At 34.2% G+C, this 12,891-nt stretch overlaps 1 protein-coding gene across 2 annotated transcripts; it reads left to right on the forward strand.

Moving 5' to 3' along the window:
- Nucleotides 1-1,237: 1,237 nt before the first annotated feature.
- Nucleotides 1,238-12,741, forward strand: NOP14_1 (nucleolar complex protein 14). 2 transcript variants are annotated; one of them, XM_035730559.2, is made up of 11 exons: nt 1,238-1,328; nt 2,518-2,646; nt 2,678-2,812; nt 2,847-2,973; nt 3,006-3,226; nt 3,260-3,423; nt 5,762-5,801; nt 5,959-6,287; nt 7,186-7,590; nt 10,281-10,418; nt 11,645-12,741. In XM_035730559.2, the coding sequence occupies exons 2-11, from the start codon at nt 2,575-2,577 to the stop codon at nt 11,706-11,708; spliced, it is 1,695 nt and encodes a 564-aa protein (XP_035588063.1). In that variant the 5' UTR covers nt 1,238-1,328; nt 2,518-2,574; the 3' UTR covers nt 11,709-12,741. The 2 variants fall into 2 exon arrangements, with proteins under 2 accessions (XP_035588063.1, XP_051073480.1); XM_051213665.1 differs by having other exon boundaries at nt 1,238-2,646; nt 3,260-5,801.
- Nucleotides 12,742-12,891: the final 150 nt, after the last annotated feature.

Here is a 12,891-nt window from a genome sequence, read left to right on the forward strand (position 1 = left end):
TTTTTTTCTCTTCGATGTCTAAATTACGGGATTCTGTAACAATTTTAAGGCTCCATTTCATCACTTCTTGTTGTCAAAGTGAAATATTTTCATTTTTGTGTCATTACTGATTATCACTTGCTGATTTCATTGCTAAAGATATCGAGTGTTCTTTTTGTGTTGTTAATTGCGATTTCCTAAGTTCTTTGGTTTTGGGTCTGACCGATAAGCTTCTTCTGGAATGCGAGCATTATATTATATATTTTTATCGTATTCACCCACTGGTTATGTTAAGGTATTACATTCTGTATTTTTACAGACTCACTGTTGATTAATTTATATATTAATTTATACCATTTCCCATTTGTTACAAAAGTTGATTACAAGTTTCACTCTTCCTTACGACATTGGCCTTGCAACGAGCTATCAACCAAAATAAAACATGAATTATTAATCACAATATCGTGACCCATGATGGAGGACATGTATCGTTTTTTGTCATTTTTGTAGGCTTATATGAGAAATGTAAATTTTCCGGTGATGAAAACACGACTCTATGATGCAACGAATGTGTGAAGTGAAGCGCTCTGCAATTACAGCAAAATATTGCAATATAGCAAAAGGCATACTTGTGATCAAACAGTAGATGGTTAACGTAGGCTATCTGCGTCGATGACGTGGAAGTTTGCTAGATGTGGACTGGAATGACATGACCTCACGGATTTCGCTGGTATCACATCTCGTGGTTAATATCCGACTTGGACAAACCTTACGTTGTATCAAGTCACTGTTGTGACACATCGGCATCAGATCACCAGTGGGCACTCCGTACTACGCATCCCATGCAACAGCTAGCCAGTTTATACCAAACGCTCCTTCTTTTATTGATAGCCTTTCAAACATATCTTGCAGCTCCTTCATTTTTGGTTTGACTCGGTTAGTATACTACGATTATAAAGGTGTTACGTGTATAGGTGTTGTAAACCTCCGTTTCGCACCAGGTATCAGGATAAGCAAACATTGTTCTGATACATAAGGCAATGAACCAACAATTAGCTGTGCTTGAGGATGGCGTTTCATGGTTATGGATTCTAAATGTTTGACATACAAAGATAAACAATCTGGCATTGTTGATCCTACTCAAACAACACGATCAATCGGTGTCCTTTTGTCTCGTGTTACATTAAGATTAAGTGTTGCGATTTCAGACAACCATCACTTAAGTGACGTGATTATGAGTACAGAATATGAATAATCTTGTTAACAAACACCTACACTCACATAGGTGCCAGGCCAATTTTTACTGTGACCTCGTCAAGGGCAAGTTCGACCTTGAAAATACTCGTGTGGTAAGATGAGTTGTGATGTGCCATTCGCAGAAATTTCGGTTTTATGAAAAGTAGCTTTACTGGTTTAGCGTGTAAAATTGGCAAATGTGTACCACTACAATACAACCTTATATGCTTATTTGCATAAAAATGCTAAGCAGCTAAAGATATCTTTCAAGCGTTGTCTGTACAAAGTAATAATATTTTTGACCCTTCAGTGTATGTAGAATAGTGGGAACCCATCATTACCCGATGGCGTTCAAATAGAAACTTTTTCACCTCATTCGCGTCTGTGTTAAACGGCGTTTACTGATCTCGATGCTTTGTTCAAAAGAAGAGTTTCTGATATTGCTCTTCAAAACGTATTGGAAATTCTATGCTAATGTCTGTTGGCATTTAGTGACTGTATAATTCATATGACATGACTCAGCTAAAATCAGTGATTACGGTTCTGTAGCTTAGTGTACCTGTAGATTTAATAATGTATACTTTGCTTGTGACCTCATGTCGATATTCCTGTATTTGTGTCGTGTAAAGCATTCACCCTTTATCTTTATCAGTAATCTTTTCTCGTCTTGTGTTGGATCTCAGCGCTTCATATTAACCGAATTGTTTGTTTCCTAAGTAATCAAGATATGAACCAACACTTCGTACAGGAAATTGCAGTGTGTGTACCACCAAAATATATCCTAATTGGCCAGAAGGTATTTAGTACAGCACTAATAAATTATAGAACTCAGGCATATATTTACAGCACATTACAGTGTGTATGGCTAGAGGTGTTAATATCAAACTCTTTCAATCTCTTACTCTTGTTCTTTATGTAACTAACATTGAACCGAATGAAACAATCGAATTAACTTTCAAGTAGTCAACAGAAAGTACGTAAAGTGCCTTTCTCCAAATCATTCAGTAAATAACTCTGTATGTCTTAAACTTTCAAGCGATAAAGCTGCATCCTTTGGTGTAACTAGTAGCCAACATTTTTAAAAGGCTACAGTTTGGTGAATTCCTTGCTAATCCCAAACATTTTACACCTGCGTAATGGTGTTGATGTTTATGGTGATCTTTATGTTATTAAGACGTTAATATTCAACAATCTTTAACTCTATTTTCACTGACCTGTGTCTATTTCATTTATGCCTTTTCATATAAAACTTAGTATAGATTTTTTTTATTTGGTCAAATCAAATGTTGACTCGGATTTCAGATAAATCCCAAATATCTAGTTGTATAGATTTTGTAAACTTTGGCTGACTTCAAATAAATGAAGAAAAATCCCGCTAAAAAACAAAATCGGACATATATGAAAAAGCCAGCTCGCAGGATTACTATATCCGTAAGTCATAATCGCTTTTTTTACTCGTTAGCGTTCCAAATCCCTCAAAAGTGATTTAGAACGTTATGAGAAAGTGGGTGGGGTTTTTGATAAACGTTTGGGTAATCGTAATGTCACTCTAACTGAGTCCGAAAAGTCTTTGCAAAGACACATCGTCGAAAAATTGGTACATGCATTAGATATGTTAATATAAATTATAGAGACAACTTGATAGTGTCTCGTTAGAAAGTGTTGATGATAAAGATCCTTTATTCAAAGCGGCATTTGACTCAAGTTTTCCAGCGCGAAAATTATGCACGGCTGATGATGTGGAAGGCGGGATTGAAGGTGAAATAAAGATTAAACCACTACGTTTGTAGGTCATATTGTGGAAAACATCTTCTTCACCAATGGTTCTACCGGTAATAAACTGGGACATAGTTTCAAGGACTCTCTGGAGGAAAAAATTGCAGCTACAAAATTGGAAAAGCTAAGACGTGTCGAAGAAAATGAAGAACAACGTGAGCGATTAAAGGTCGTCAATGACGAATGGACAAAAAACATTCGTTTCCTCTTAAACAGAATCCACAGCATAAAGAAAGTGAGTTATGTTATTAATAAACGTCATTTTCAGCGTCCGACTACAGCAACTCAGCAGAACAATAATACGAATGTTTCCCGTTTACTAGAAACATTGAGTACCGATAAAAAAGTGGTGCCTATCGGCTCCTCAAATACACACAACTCACAAGAACAGCTCTTTAGGCTTCAGGATATGGTGAGCGCCCGCAGGCCTTCGTAGGTTCTTACTTTATTTCTGTAACAATAAATCGTAACATTCTACCTCTCGATCACTATTTTGTACTAACTTACAAGAACACTACCGGATAAAATAATATAAAACACTATACAACTATGTGTTAACTCGATTTTTTGACACTTCACATTAACACTGGACAAGCAAGTCGACATAACGAATGATGAAGATTATTAACAATAACATAAGCCGTAGTGTATCGTCAAAATCAGATTTTTAACTAGTTTGAAATTGATGTCATATCTAACCCGTACCATGGACTGAATCTCACTGATCACATTGTAGCGGTCACTAGTCTAGGTGATTAGATATCACAGAATAGTATGTTTGGTCCCAAATTATTGAGGGTATGGATTCTTGCTCTAGTTGATAAGCATTGTAAATTTCCAATAGTATGAAGTATTGTAACCAGTGGTTAGAAATTAGGTAACTTCGATAAAAATAAATTCCAATGGTCTAGTTTTGCTATGTTTGAAGAGAATACGAGTTCACCTAATCTGAGAACGGAACGAAGACTCTGTGACACAACGACGCGTCCCAGCCCAGCTAACTAGAGAGACAAGTTCAAGTTCGAAAGAGGGAAATATATTCCACAAGCAGCCGGAAGCACGAACAACCACGAGTCTATTCGGAAATACACTCATTTATATATTGATTCATACACCTATTTTTGATTAATAATTGGAATAAAATCACATATATGAAAAATACCTAATTATAATAAATCATACGCTTAGTACTGTTTATGTTAATTTAATACAAGAATATCGTATGTTATACGGGATAAAATGTCATACGGGAAAACAAAGCCGAATCATCGTCACATCGAATCGAAACGGAATTAATGTTGGACGAAAAATCATAATGAGTAAATCAATCTAATTTTGACTTCAAACAACGATTCCTTATCTTTCTCATAGCCCTGAACATTTTGCTATCACATACATATCCCATATATTTCAATCGACAATTTAACCCCTTTATAATTTTAATGTTTTTGAGGTTTGGAGGCAGTTAACAGAGTATTGAGGCTATATTTTGTTTTTCTTACCACTAATCAGTAATCACGAGGGAACTGTGTTCGAATCCCACGCCTTACACGTAATGTGTTAAGGGTTGACGATAATGATTTGTATCAAGTGGGCCATTCCAACTGGGTTTCATCAAAGTAATTTGGTTTGCGAACATTTTTTTACAGTTACTTCCGTCAAGTTTGACCTTCTTATAACGTTTGAGATCAAACGGCAGTGATTTCGTTGGTTGATGCTGTTTTGTGGTCAGATTAACATACTATCGCCGTATTCTTTTTATAAATAAGGCTCCACGGTCACACAATCATTCTGTAGTCGTTTTACTAGGGTTTGTACCACCACAGTTTCTGAGTAATTGACTATTTCTCAGGCATTCTTCATTCAGCTTGTGGTGATCTGTCAGAATACAACCGAAAGATTGCTCATTCAAATCAATGATGAAACCAAATAGTTCAATGAAAACTAGCAAAACCACCTGAGTTAAAACAGTACCTGTAGTCATTTGAGTATGTGATAAAATTTAAAATTTCAAAAGAATTTTAGCAGTTGTTCAAATAGCACATATAAAATAAAGAACATTGTGTTGCATAACATTTCCAACTAAACTCATTCTATCTACTCGTTTTCTATTGTCCCTTTCTTAGATATGACCAAAATTATTATCGAAATTCATCGGTTCTGTTGTCCTCCACAAAATAGTTTAGGTAATAGTACCTGCCATATACGGCTAAAAAGTGATCCGAAAGCTGCTCAGGCACTTTTGAGCAAACGCATTTTGATGTTTTGAACTCTGATGTTTTATCGAATACCTACAAACCTAATTATTCATAATCCTAAGAGATTAGACTTATCAAATGAATTTGGCTTGATATGAATTTATTTGTTACCTAGAATTTCAAGTCCATTTCTATAATTAGTAACATACTTAATATAATGCGAAAGCATTTCATATAAAGTTTTTTCAATTACCTAATATGTTCACAATTAATTGTGTTCTTGATGTATGAATTATAGTTTCGCCGAATTTATTTTAATTTCTACTACATTTTGCGAGTAGCTTTAATCGTTATTAACAGTGTTGAACAGTATTTTGATAGAACCTATATCTGACTGTAGTTTGTCCACCGAATGGTAAGTCATTCATAACTTTCCCATTTGTACTTACAAAAGATTTACTGGGAATTGGTTAGAGGAAACCTAAAATCAAACGATAACTTTATAATCTTAATAATCAATTGTTTATGCTTATTCACTTCTTCCCTCTATTTTTGTAAATTGGTGCTTATAGGATTGAAGCGAGCGACCACGTCATTGAGTCAGAAACATTGGTAAGTGTATAGAATAAAAACTATGTGCATTTCAAGTTTAACAATGGAAGTTACCAAAATTAAATTGACTCTTGATTCATTATTTCTTATATATCTGACTTCTGCGATAAGGTTAATCGATTGCCTCTGCCAAATATTTCTGGTTGCATTATTTTAGGTTTCCCATCTTCGTATTTTACTCAGACTACCGAAAGAAAAGTCCACTGCTATTATCTTCATTTCTCACCAGCTTTGGACAGCTAGATTGCATCGTTTAAAAGACGTTGTTCGCTATCTTTTCTTAATACAGTTGGCGTTTGAATATTGCTCTGAGATATTTGAACGTTTAGAGAATGATGGAAAATTGTCTACAAAGATTATTGAATGTGGTATTTTTTGTCCGGAAATTGTACATGCACTATCCCGATTGTTTCGCCTTACTTCACTTGGTTCGAATCTACAGAAACACATTTTAGTTTTAAGAAAACCATTGACTACTATTGAAGTGTAAGTATGTACTATATTAGTGATGTATAATTATTTTCCATTCAAACCGTTATTAAAACAATTTAATCCATATAAAATCTATTTTGAGTATTGTGTAGCTTTTGGGGATCCCAAGTGAACCATTTTCGAACAAATTTCCATGTAATACGTATCAATGTTTAATCTACATATTTATTCACTTTTCTTTGTAAAAAAGCTCAGAAATTAAATTTATCAAAACTGTAGTATGGTTACTTGATAATGAGCTGTTAATTCGAAACAGTCCTTTTTGTGCATAAGCAATTACCTTGTTTAGACGAAAAAAATCAAACCATCGAATAAAACCTTTAAAAAATAGCTCACTCACATCCCCATTTGTTAGCATAATTTATAAAATTGTCATCCGAAAATGTAATCTCATATATCCCTAATATATATCTGCTTTTTTGCATAAAATCAAAGGGCTTTTTTTCTTCCTGAACAACCACCAATATGTCAGTAGACACCATATGTCAGCTATACCTAAAGTAATTTAGGCGCATATGGCGTACATAAGATTTCATACACAACTGACATTTTCAACCATGGCCTCATCTGTTCCAGTGCAGCTTTATAGTACTTTTCTGAGGAGTCAATTAATGAAAATTTTATCAGTCTCGCTTTACAAGTTTGAGTAGAATCTTTGTACATGTACAGAAACAACAGGTGTTATGTCAAAATTGACTGTTTTTAAGCACAAGTCTAATGCAGGAAATGTCAGAAGATTGCATTGTGGGTAATTATTGATGAATGTATCATATGTTATTGCGTTCGTACTGTCATCAGCTTGTTTCCTTTAAGATCGTTCATTTTGAATAAAAATGTCAGACCTTTCAAATATGTTGTCTTCTTAGTTAAGATACATCTTTTTCCGTTTTAGATCCGATTTGCCGAGTCTCGACATTCGCCTTGTAAATAGATCTTCCCCTTTATCTCTCAATGAAATCCCTGTACTTCGTTTAACTTGCGTTTACAAGATGATTCGTCTAGCTAACCAAGTTTTCCTACTATATAACAAATTCTTACCTAAATGCGTTCTAGTGAACTTGTTTCGTCCTTTGAAAACGTCTCTGGTAGAAAGTAACTTCCTTTATCACCCCACGTTTATAGTAAATGAAATCAAAAGTCTCTTCGAATCAATCAAGTCAGCAGAAAATGCTCCTACACCTGCTCGATTAATATCAGATCGTCGTCTTTTAGTTTTGAATACCTTGAAACCAACAGATTCCAAAGAATTTAAAAAGTTAGGCATTCTGCCTCAACTAGAGCCTGTTTTCGATGAACGGTAAATTTTATTTCATCTGCTTACACATATTTTTAGTGGAAGATAATTCTAATTTTTGTTTTGTAATTGTCCTGATTATATGTTTACCTACAGGGGCTTTTGTGTATTATAAAAATTACTTGGTGTTACGAACATAGAACAATAATGCGATACTACATCACATTTTGTCAGATGCTTTGTTACCTTTTTTGAACAATTGGTCGGCTTATTATTTCAAAGTATTGTATTCAATATATTCGATCACAAAGGTCACTTGCCAAAGATTACTCATATTCTAAATGTTTAAATCAGTCTATTAGAAAACAGGTAACAAGTCATTCATTAGCCTGATTCCAGACGGATATATCGTTATTAGTTATCAAGAGTTATTCTACGCTAGTTTCTCTGAAATTTAGTCAGCTACAATGTAGGACTAGGCACATATGTCCATCGGTCCAAGTTGTCAATTCTCTGAAAGACTTTGAGTTTCTAAATATATTAACTTGTAAGTATGGCGAAACTTTTTCAGGATCAGACATTTGAAGTACAACTGATGTTCTGTTTAAACTCTGGAACATCCGATTCTAGAATTTACTTTATATATGATTTTAAAGCTTCTAATGTTTTTTTTTCAATAGACGGTTACAAACTAGTTTATGTGGTGTGTTCACTGGAAAATTGGTCTTTGAAATTTTTTGTAATCCAGAAATATTGATTCAGGGTATAACTGTAATCAGTGACTATTCTCTCTCTCTCTCTACAATAAATTTATGCAGTTCATTTATGACAGTTGTTTAACCGCATGATACAAATTCATTGAAGTTTTAGATGGATTTGAGCGAACTTCCCTATAAATCCAAAGTGCAATAAAAAAATTTCATGTTTAATTTATTCGCAAATGCAGAACTAATCAATATATACAGTATTTATTGAGCACTTGTCGATTTCCTCTTTTCCTAACCTCTGATTTTAGATGTTGCAACTTGAACTGATACACATTCCTTTCATGTCTTACGTTGATGATGACTGACTGTGGTGTATTAGGAGTAATATAAAATCCATTTCACAGTTCACATTGGTCAGTCATCAATAATAAACGCGTAAACCACTTTGTAATTCTATAGTAACACGTTCTATAATTCCAATAAACTGCAAATATGAATCTATAAAGTTTGTGAGTATCTCGCTTCAGAAGCACTCAACGTTATATTTCTAATCATGATCAAATAACCTAAAACCGAATGTAAATAAAATTTAAAAATAAGAAAATCTTTTGCGATTAAATTAATGATCAGTGTTTTATTCTCCATGAGGTAAATAAGTTATCTAACAAATTCGAACTTCCACAAACAATCGAAATTACACACTTGCCAATATCAAGGGCATGCCCCCAAATGCCCTGGTACGGCCGAGAGTGGGGAGAGTCCGCTCTCCCTCTCGAAATGCTCTCACATGGCCATGCGTATATAGCCTCTGCCAGGGAAGTCCTACTCACTGCCTTCTCGTGACGGGGGTGTTGTTTACGAAGTTGAGAGGACGAAAAACGAATGTCCGGCGCTTTAACCGGGTTAGTGGACATGGAGAGTCCACCTATGGGAGTTGGAAAACCTTGATTCCAAACCAATGGTGCACATGGGCTCCATTATCCTGAGTGAACAAATGGTGTATGAACCAATCTTTGGTCACAGGCTGCCATGGGACTGAATCTCCTTACGATGCTCCACTGCCTTGTGGATCAGACCTTCATGTCGAAGGCTCCGAGCGTGGCCCCCTAAAGAAACCACCTGCTTCGGTTTGGGCACCCGGGCAGTATCATAGCCCTCACACAAATCTAATGTAACTTGTGTGGCGCATATGTATTTGGTGCCTCCTTGTACCAATATCTATGTGTTAAAACAAATAAATAATCAAGGGCATATTCTACTATAGACGACTAAATTGCTATGATTTCGAATGATTACAAAGTTCAGGTAGCTATGTTAAAGTTGTAGCTTAACCAATCGTTTCTCGAGAATTCATCCAATCTGCCTGTTTTATAACTGGATCCCAAAAAAGAATTGATGTGTAGAGGTTTAGCAGCGCATATATTTTTGTCAAAGTTGAACAAAAGAATGATTTAGAGGAATGACCATAATTTGAACTTGGTGAATAGTTAAATAAAAGAAAAATTTAGTTAAACACTTTCTAAGCATTCATCAAATGAATAAGGTCGAAGAATGGATACACAAATGTCAAATTAATCGTTCATAATTTTCAAAGCACTCAAAAATGTACTTTCCGATTGTTTCGAACATAACATATACCATAAGCAAGAAACCAAAGCGCGATAGATATATATAGTTTGAAACCTATTAAGAATATTCATACGTCCAAATTATGACATTTTACATAAGAACAGTGACGAAAAATCCATAAAGAAAATATAAAGGAGTAAGGATAATGACGTAGAAATAACGAAACACTAAAGCCGAAAAGTACTGTGCTTTAAGCTAGTGATGATATTGATCTTTAATTGTAGCTTTTAGTGGGTATTAATAGGTCAGTAAAAGTCAGCTAAAATGCTTTTTATGTAACTAACCCTGTTAGTTCTTGTATTATCTCTCAGCAGCTCTTATTATCATGACATTTTCAAAGTATTTTATCAATCATAGCATGTCGATGGAAAGGTGGATATTTTTTCGCTTTATTTATTCTGAAATCTTTATTTCCAGATTGTGTGTAAATCAGCGTGATAATACTAAACGGACTTTACAGCGAAAAATTGCAAAGGAAAAACGTTGTGCAATGCGGGCTATTCGTCAAGATTGTCAATTTTTAGCTTCACATCAGTTGAATATTATTAAAAAGAGGTAATTCTTATTTTCTGCTATATGAAATTGTCTATTCCATCGAGTGTCGTCTTTCAAAGGGTGCATAATTTAATCAATTTGTTTTCGTGCTATTAATTTATATTATTTTTCTTAGATTGAATATTCCTTAACTTCTCATCATCACTCTAAACTAATACTAAGGTTTCACAATTGTGAAAACCAATCAATATCTGCCAAAGGATTTTGAGTTATTGTCCCTGTTATCGTAATGTTAGTCGGGTTTTTTTTTCTCACATAAAAATATGGTATCAGATTGTTCTCACTGTACTGAGCTGAAATTGACCTATTATTGTTACATCACGTTGTTTTGATAGGCTTCATCTCATTAAACTATCCAAATCTGTCTAGAGCACTAACTGTCTTAAATTATGATGTACTTAACGAATGCTAGTTAAAGACCATCCCATAGAGATGTGTGGATTTTCATAGATGATATCGTTCAAAAATTCGGCCAGTTCTCAAATTCAATAGTTTTACCAAGTTCAAAAAGGTTGTAATCATATTATCACTTGTATTGCACCTGCTAAACATTTATGAGAGGTAAATAGAGCTTTTCATTTTTTTGTAAACTAAGTATATGTTGAGTTTGAAGTCAATAGCTTATTCGATGAAGTTAACTCCTTTTTATAATAACCCTGCCAATATATTTTCAGGGTTTCAACTGAACTTTGGATTAGTGATCTAATTGTCTAAAATATAAGATCGATCTGTATTAGTTTAAAAAGTTAATGCACGAGGTTTTCTTGTGCGCAGAAGTGTCTGAGAGGCCGTAAAACTTACAACTACATGTATGTAAGTATCGTGTCTTAGGTTGATTATGAAGTCAACAGTTTGAAAACAGTGTCATGTTTTCTACAGTATTATTGTCTTACAGTCTCAAATTACTGTAAAAATATCTTACGAATAACACTTATTTCACGAAATTCTTGTGTTTTCATAAGATTTTGAGATTTTTAACCCAGGTTACAAGATGTAACACCTAGCTTTCTATACTTTCTGTTGGTTCTTTTCTTCGGTTCCTCACATTCCATTTTTACATTTATCGGTTTACTGTATATGTGAGGATACGAGTCATCGTAATCTGAACGACAAAAGGTGGTGTTGTATCATTTGTTGTCGCCATCCCATGCTCTGTTATGATGCTATTGTGCTTCAAGTATACGTAGGAATTATATATATGTAATTATTTACTGTTTTTATTGTAGCGACTATATTCGGGAAAAGAAAACAAAAGCCATCTTAAATTCGATGCGTTCAGTTGAAGATTGATACTGAAATCCTATTGTACCTGCAAATAATAATAATATGATACGACTAACTTTCCATTTTTTGATATCTTTTAACTTGAGATATTGATGTTTTTGAAACAGAAATATACGTTCATTGAAAATAAAGCATGAAGCGAATAACATAATGCAAATACACAAAAGGCTTTGAAACTTCTAAGCGCTGTTTTAACATACGATTTGATTCGCTTTAGGAAGAGACGTCGTCGAAACGCTACATTTTCACCTTTTCTTCATAATTATGTGAAGGGAAATTGGATATGCACATAAATTTGTTAGTTTTCTGTCCTCATAGCCTAGGTAAGTTAACTTTCGTGTTTCCGTTTGGCCTTATAACGAATAAGTGTAGGAATGAATTTCTAGTAAAAGAAAGTAAACTACAAAACTGTTAACACTACAGCTTGTCGACTGATCAAAGATGAGCATCTAAATATCCCTTGTAGCACATGTTCCAAAGTAGCTTTTTTATATTCAAGTCATGTAGTATAAATACAGTTGCAATATATTTTGGTTCCATTTTGAGCCAGTTTAAACTTAGCCTCGGCTTGTATTAATAATTTCGTTTATTGTCCAAGTTATGTTATAACTTGAATTACTTAAATCGGGCTGCGTATTGCAAAGTTGTTAAACTGACGCTGGATACATCCCTCAATTAAAGTCTAGTATAAAAATAAGAACATTTCTAACGACATACGATCTACGTAGCTATATGTTAGTCTTAAAAACATGAAAGGTTAATGTCTAAGTTGCTTTCAGTGAGAAACGTGAGCCTTGTAATAGCAATGAAACTTAAAAATGAGATTAATGAGTGGACTTCCTAGTTGTCAATTATTTTCTGTTTGCTTATCACTTTTGGTGTCTGATATCGATAAGGCATAAACACTATTCATTTAGGTGATGTAGAGAAGTAGTGTTAATAAAAGCTTTCTCGGAAATCGTTCCATCCCTAAGCATTCACTGTAATCTGGGTGTATCTCCTTTAAAGTATCTACATGTATTTAAAATGCGGTGTCCACTGTGCATTAAATATACGAGTGAATATGCCTTTTTACCGATGTGTTGCTGTAATAGTGGTGAAAGAGGAGTATTTTTTTCATGTTTAAGATTAAAATCTCAGCACATAATGTGACAACATAACTGAGTTATCGTCACTACTCTTAAACACT

This window comes from Schistosoma haematobium, chromosome 1 (assembly GCF_000699445.3).
Source record: "Schistosoma haematobium chromosome 1, whole genome shotgun sequence".
Taxonomy (NCBI): Eukaryota; Metazoa; Platyhelminthes; class Trematoda; order Strigeidida; family Schistosomatidae; genus Schistosoma; species Schistosoma haematobium.

Bases quoted from the DNA above. Each gene is read 5' to 3' on its own strand.
- NOP14_1 (XM_035730559.2), top strand. From the start codon at position 2,575: ATGAAGAAAAATCCCGCTAAAAAACAAAATCGGACATATATGAAAAAG. The intron at 2,647-2,677 runs GTAAGTCATAAT...TTTACTCGTTAG, and splicing joins CTCGCAGGATTACTATATCC to CGTTCCAAATCCCTCAAAAG. The intron at 10,419-11,644 runs GTAATTCTTATT...TTTTTATTGTAG, and splicing joins TTGAATATTATTAAAAAGAG to CGACTATATTCGGGAAAAGA.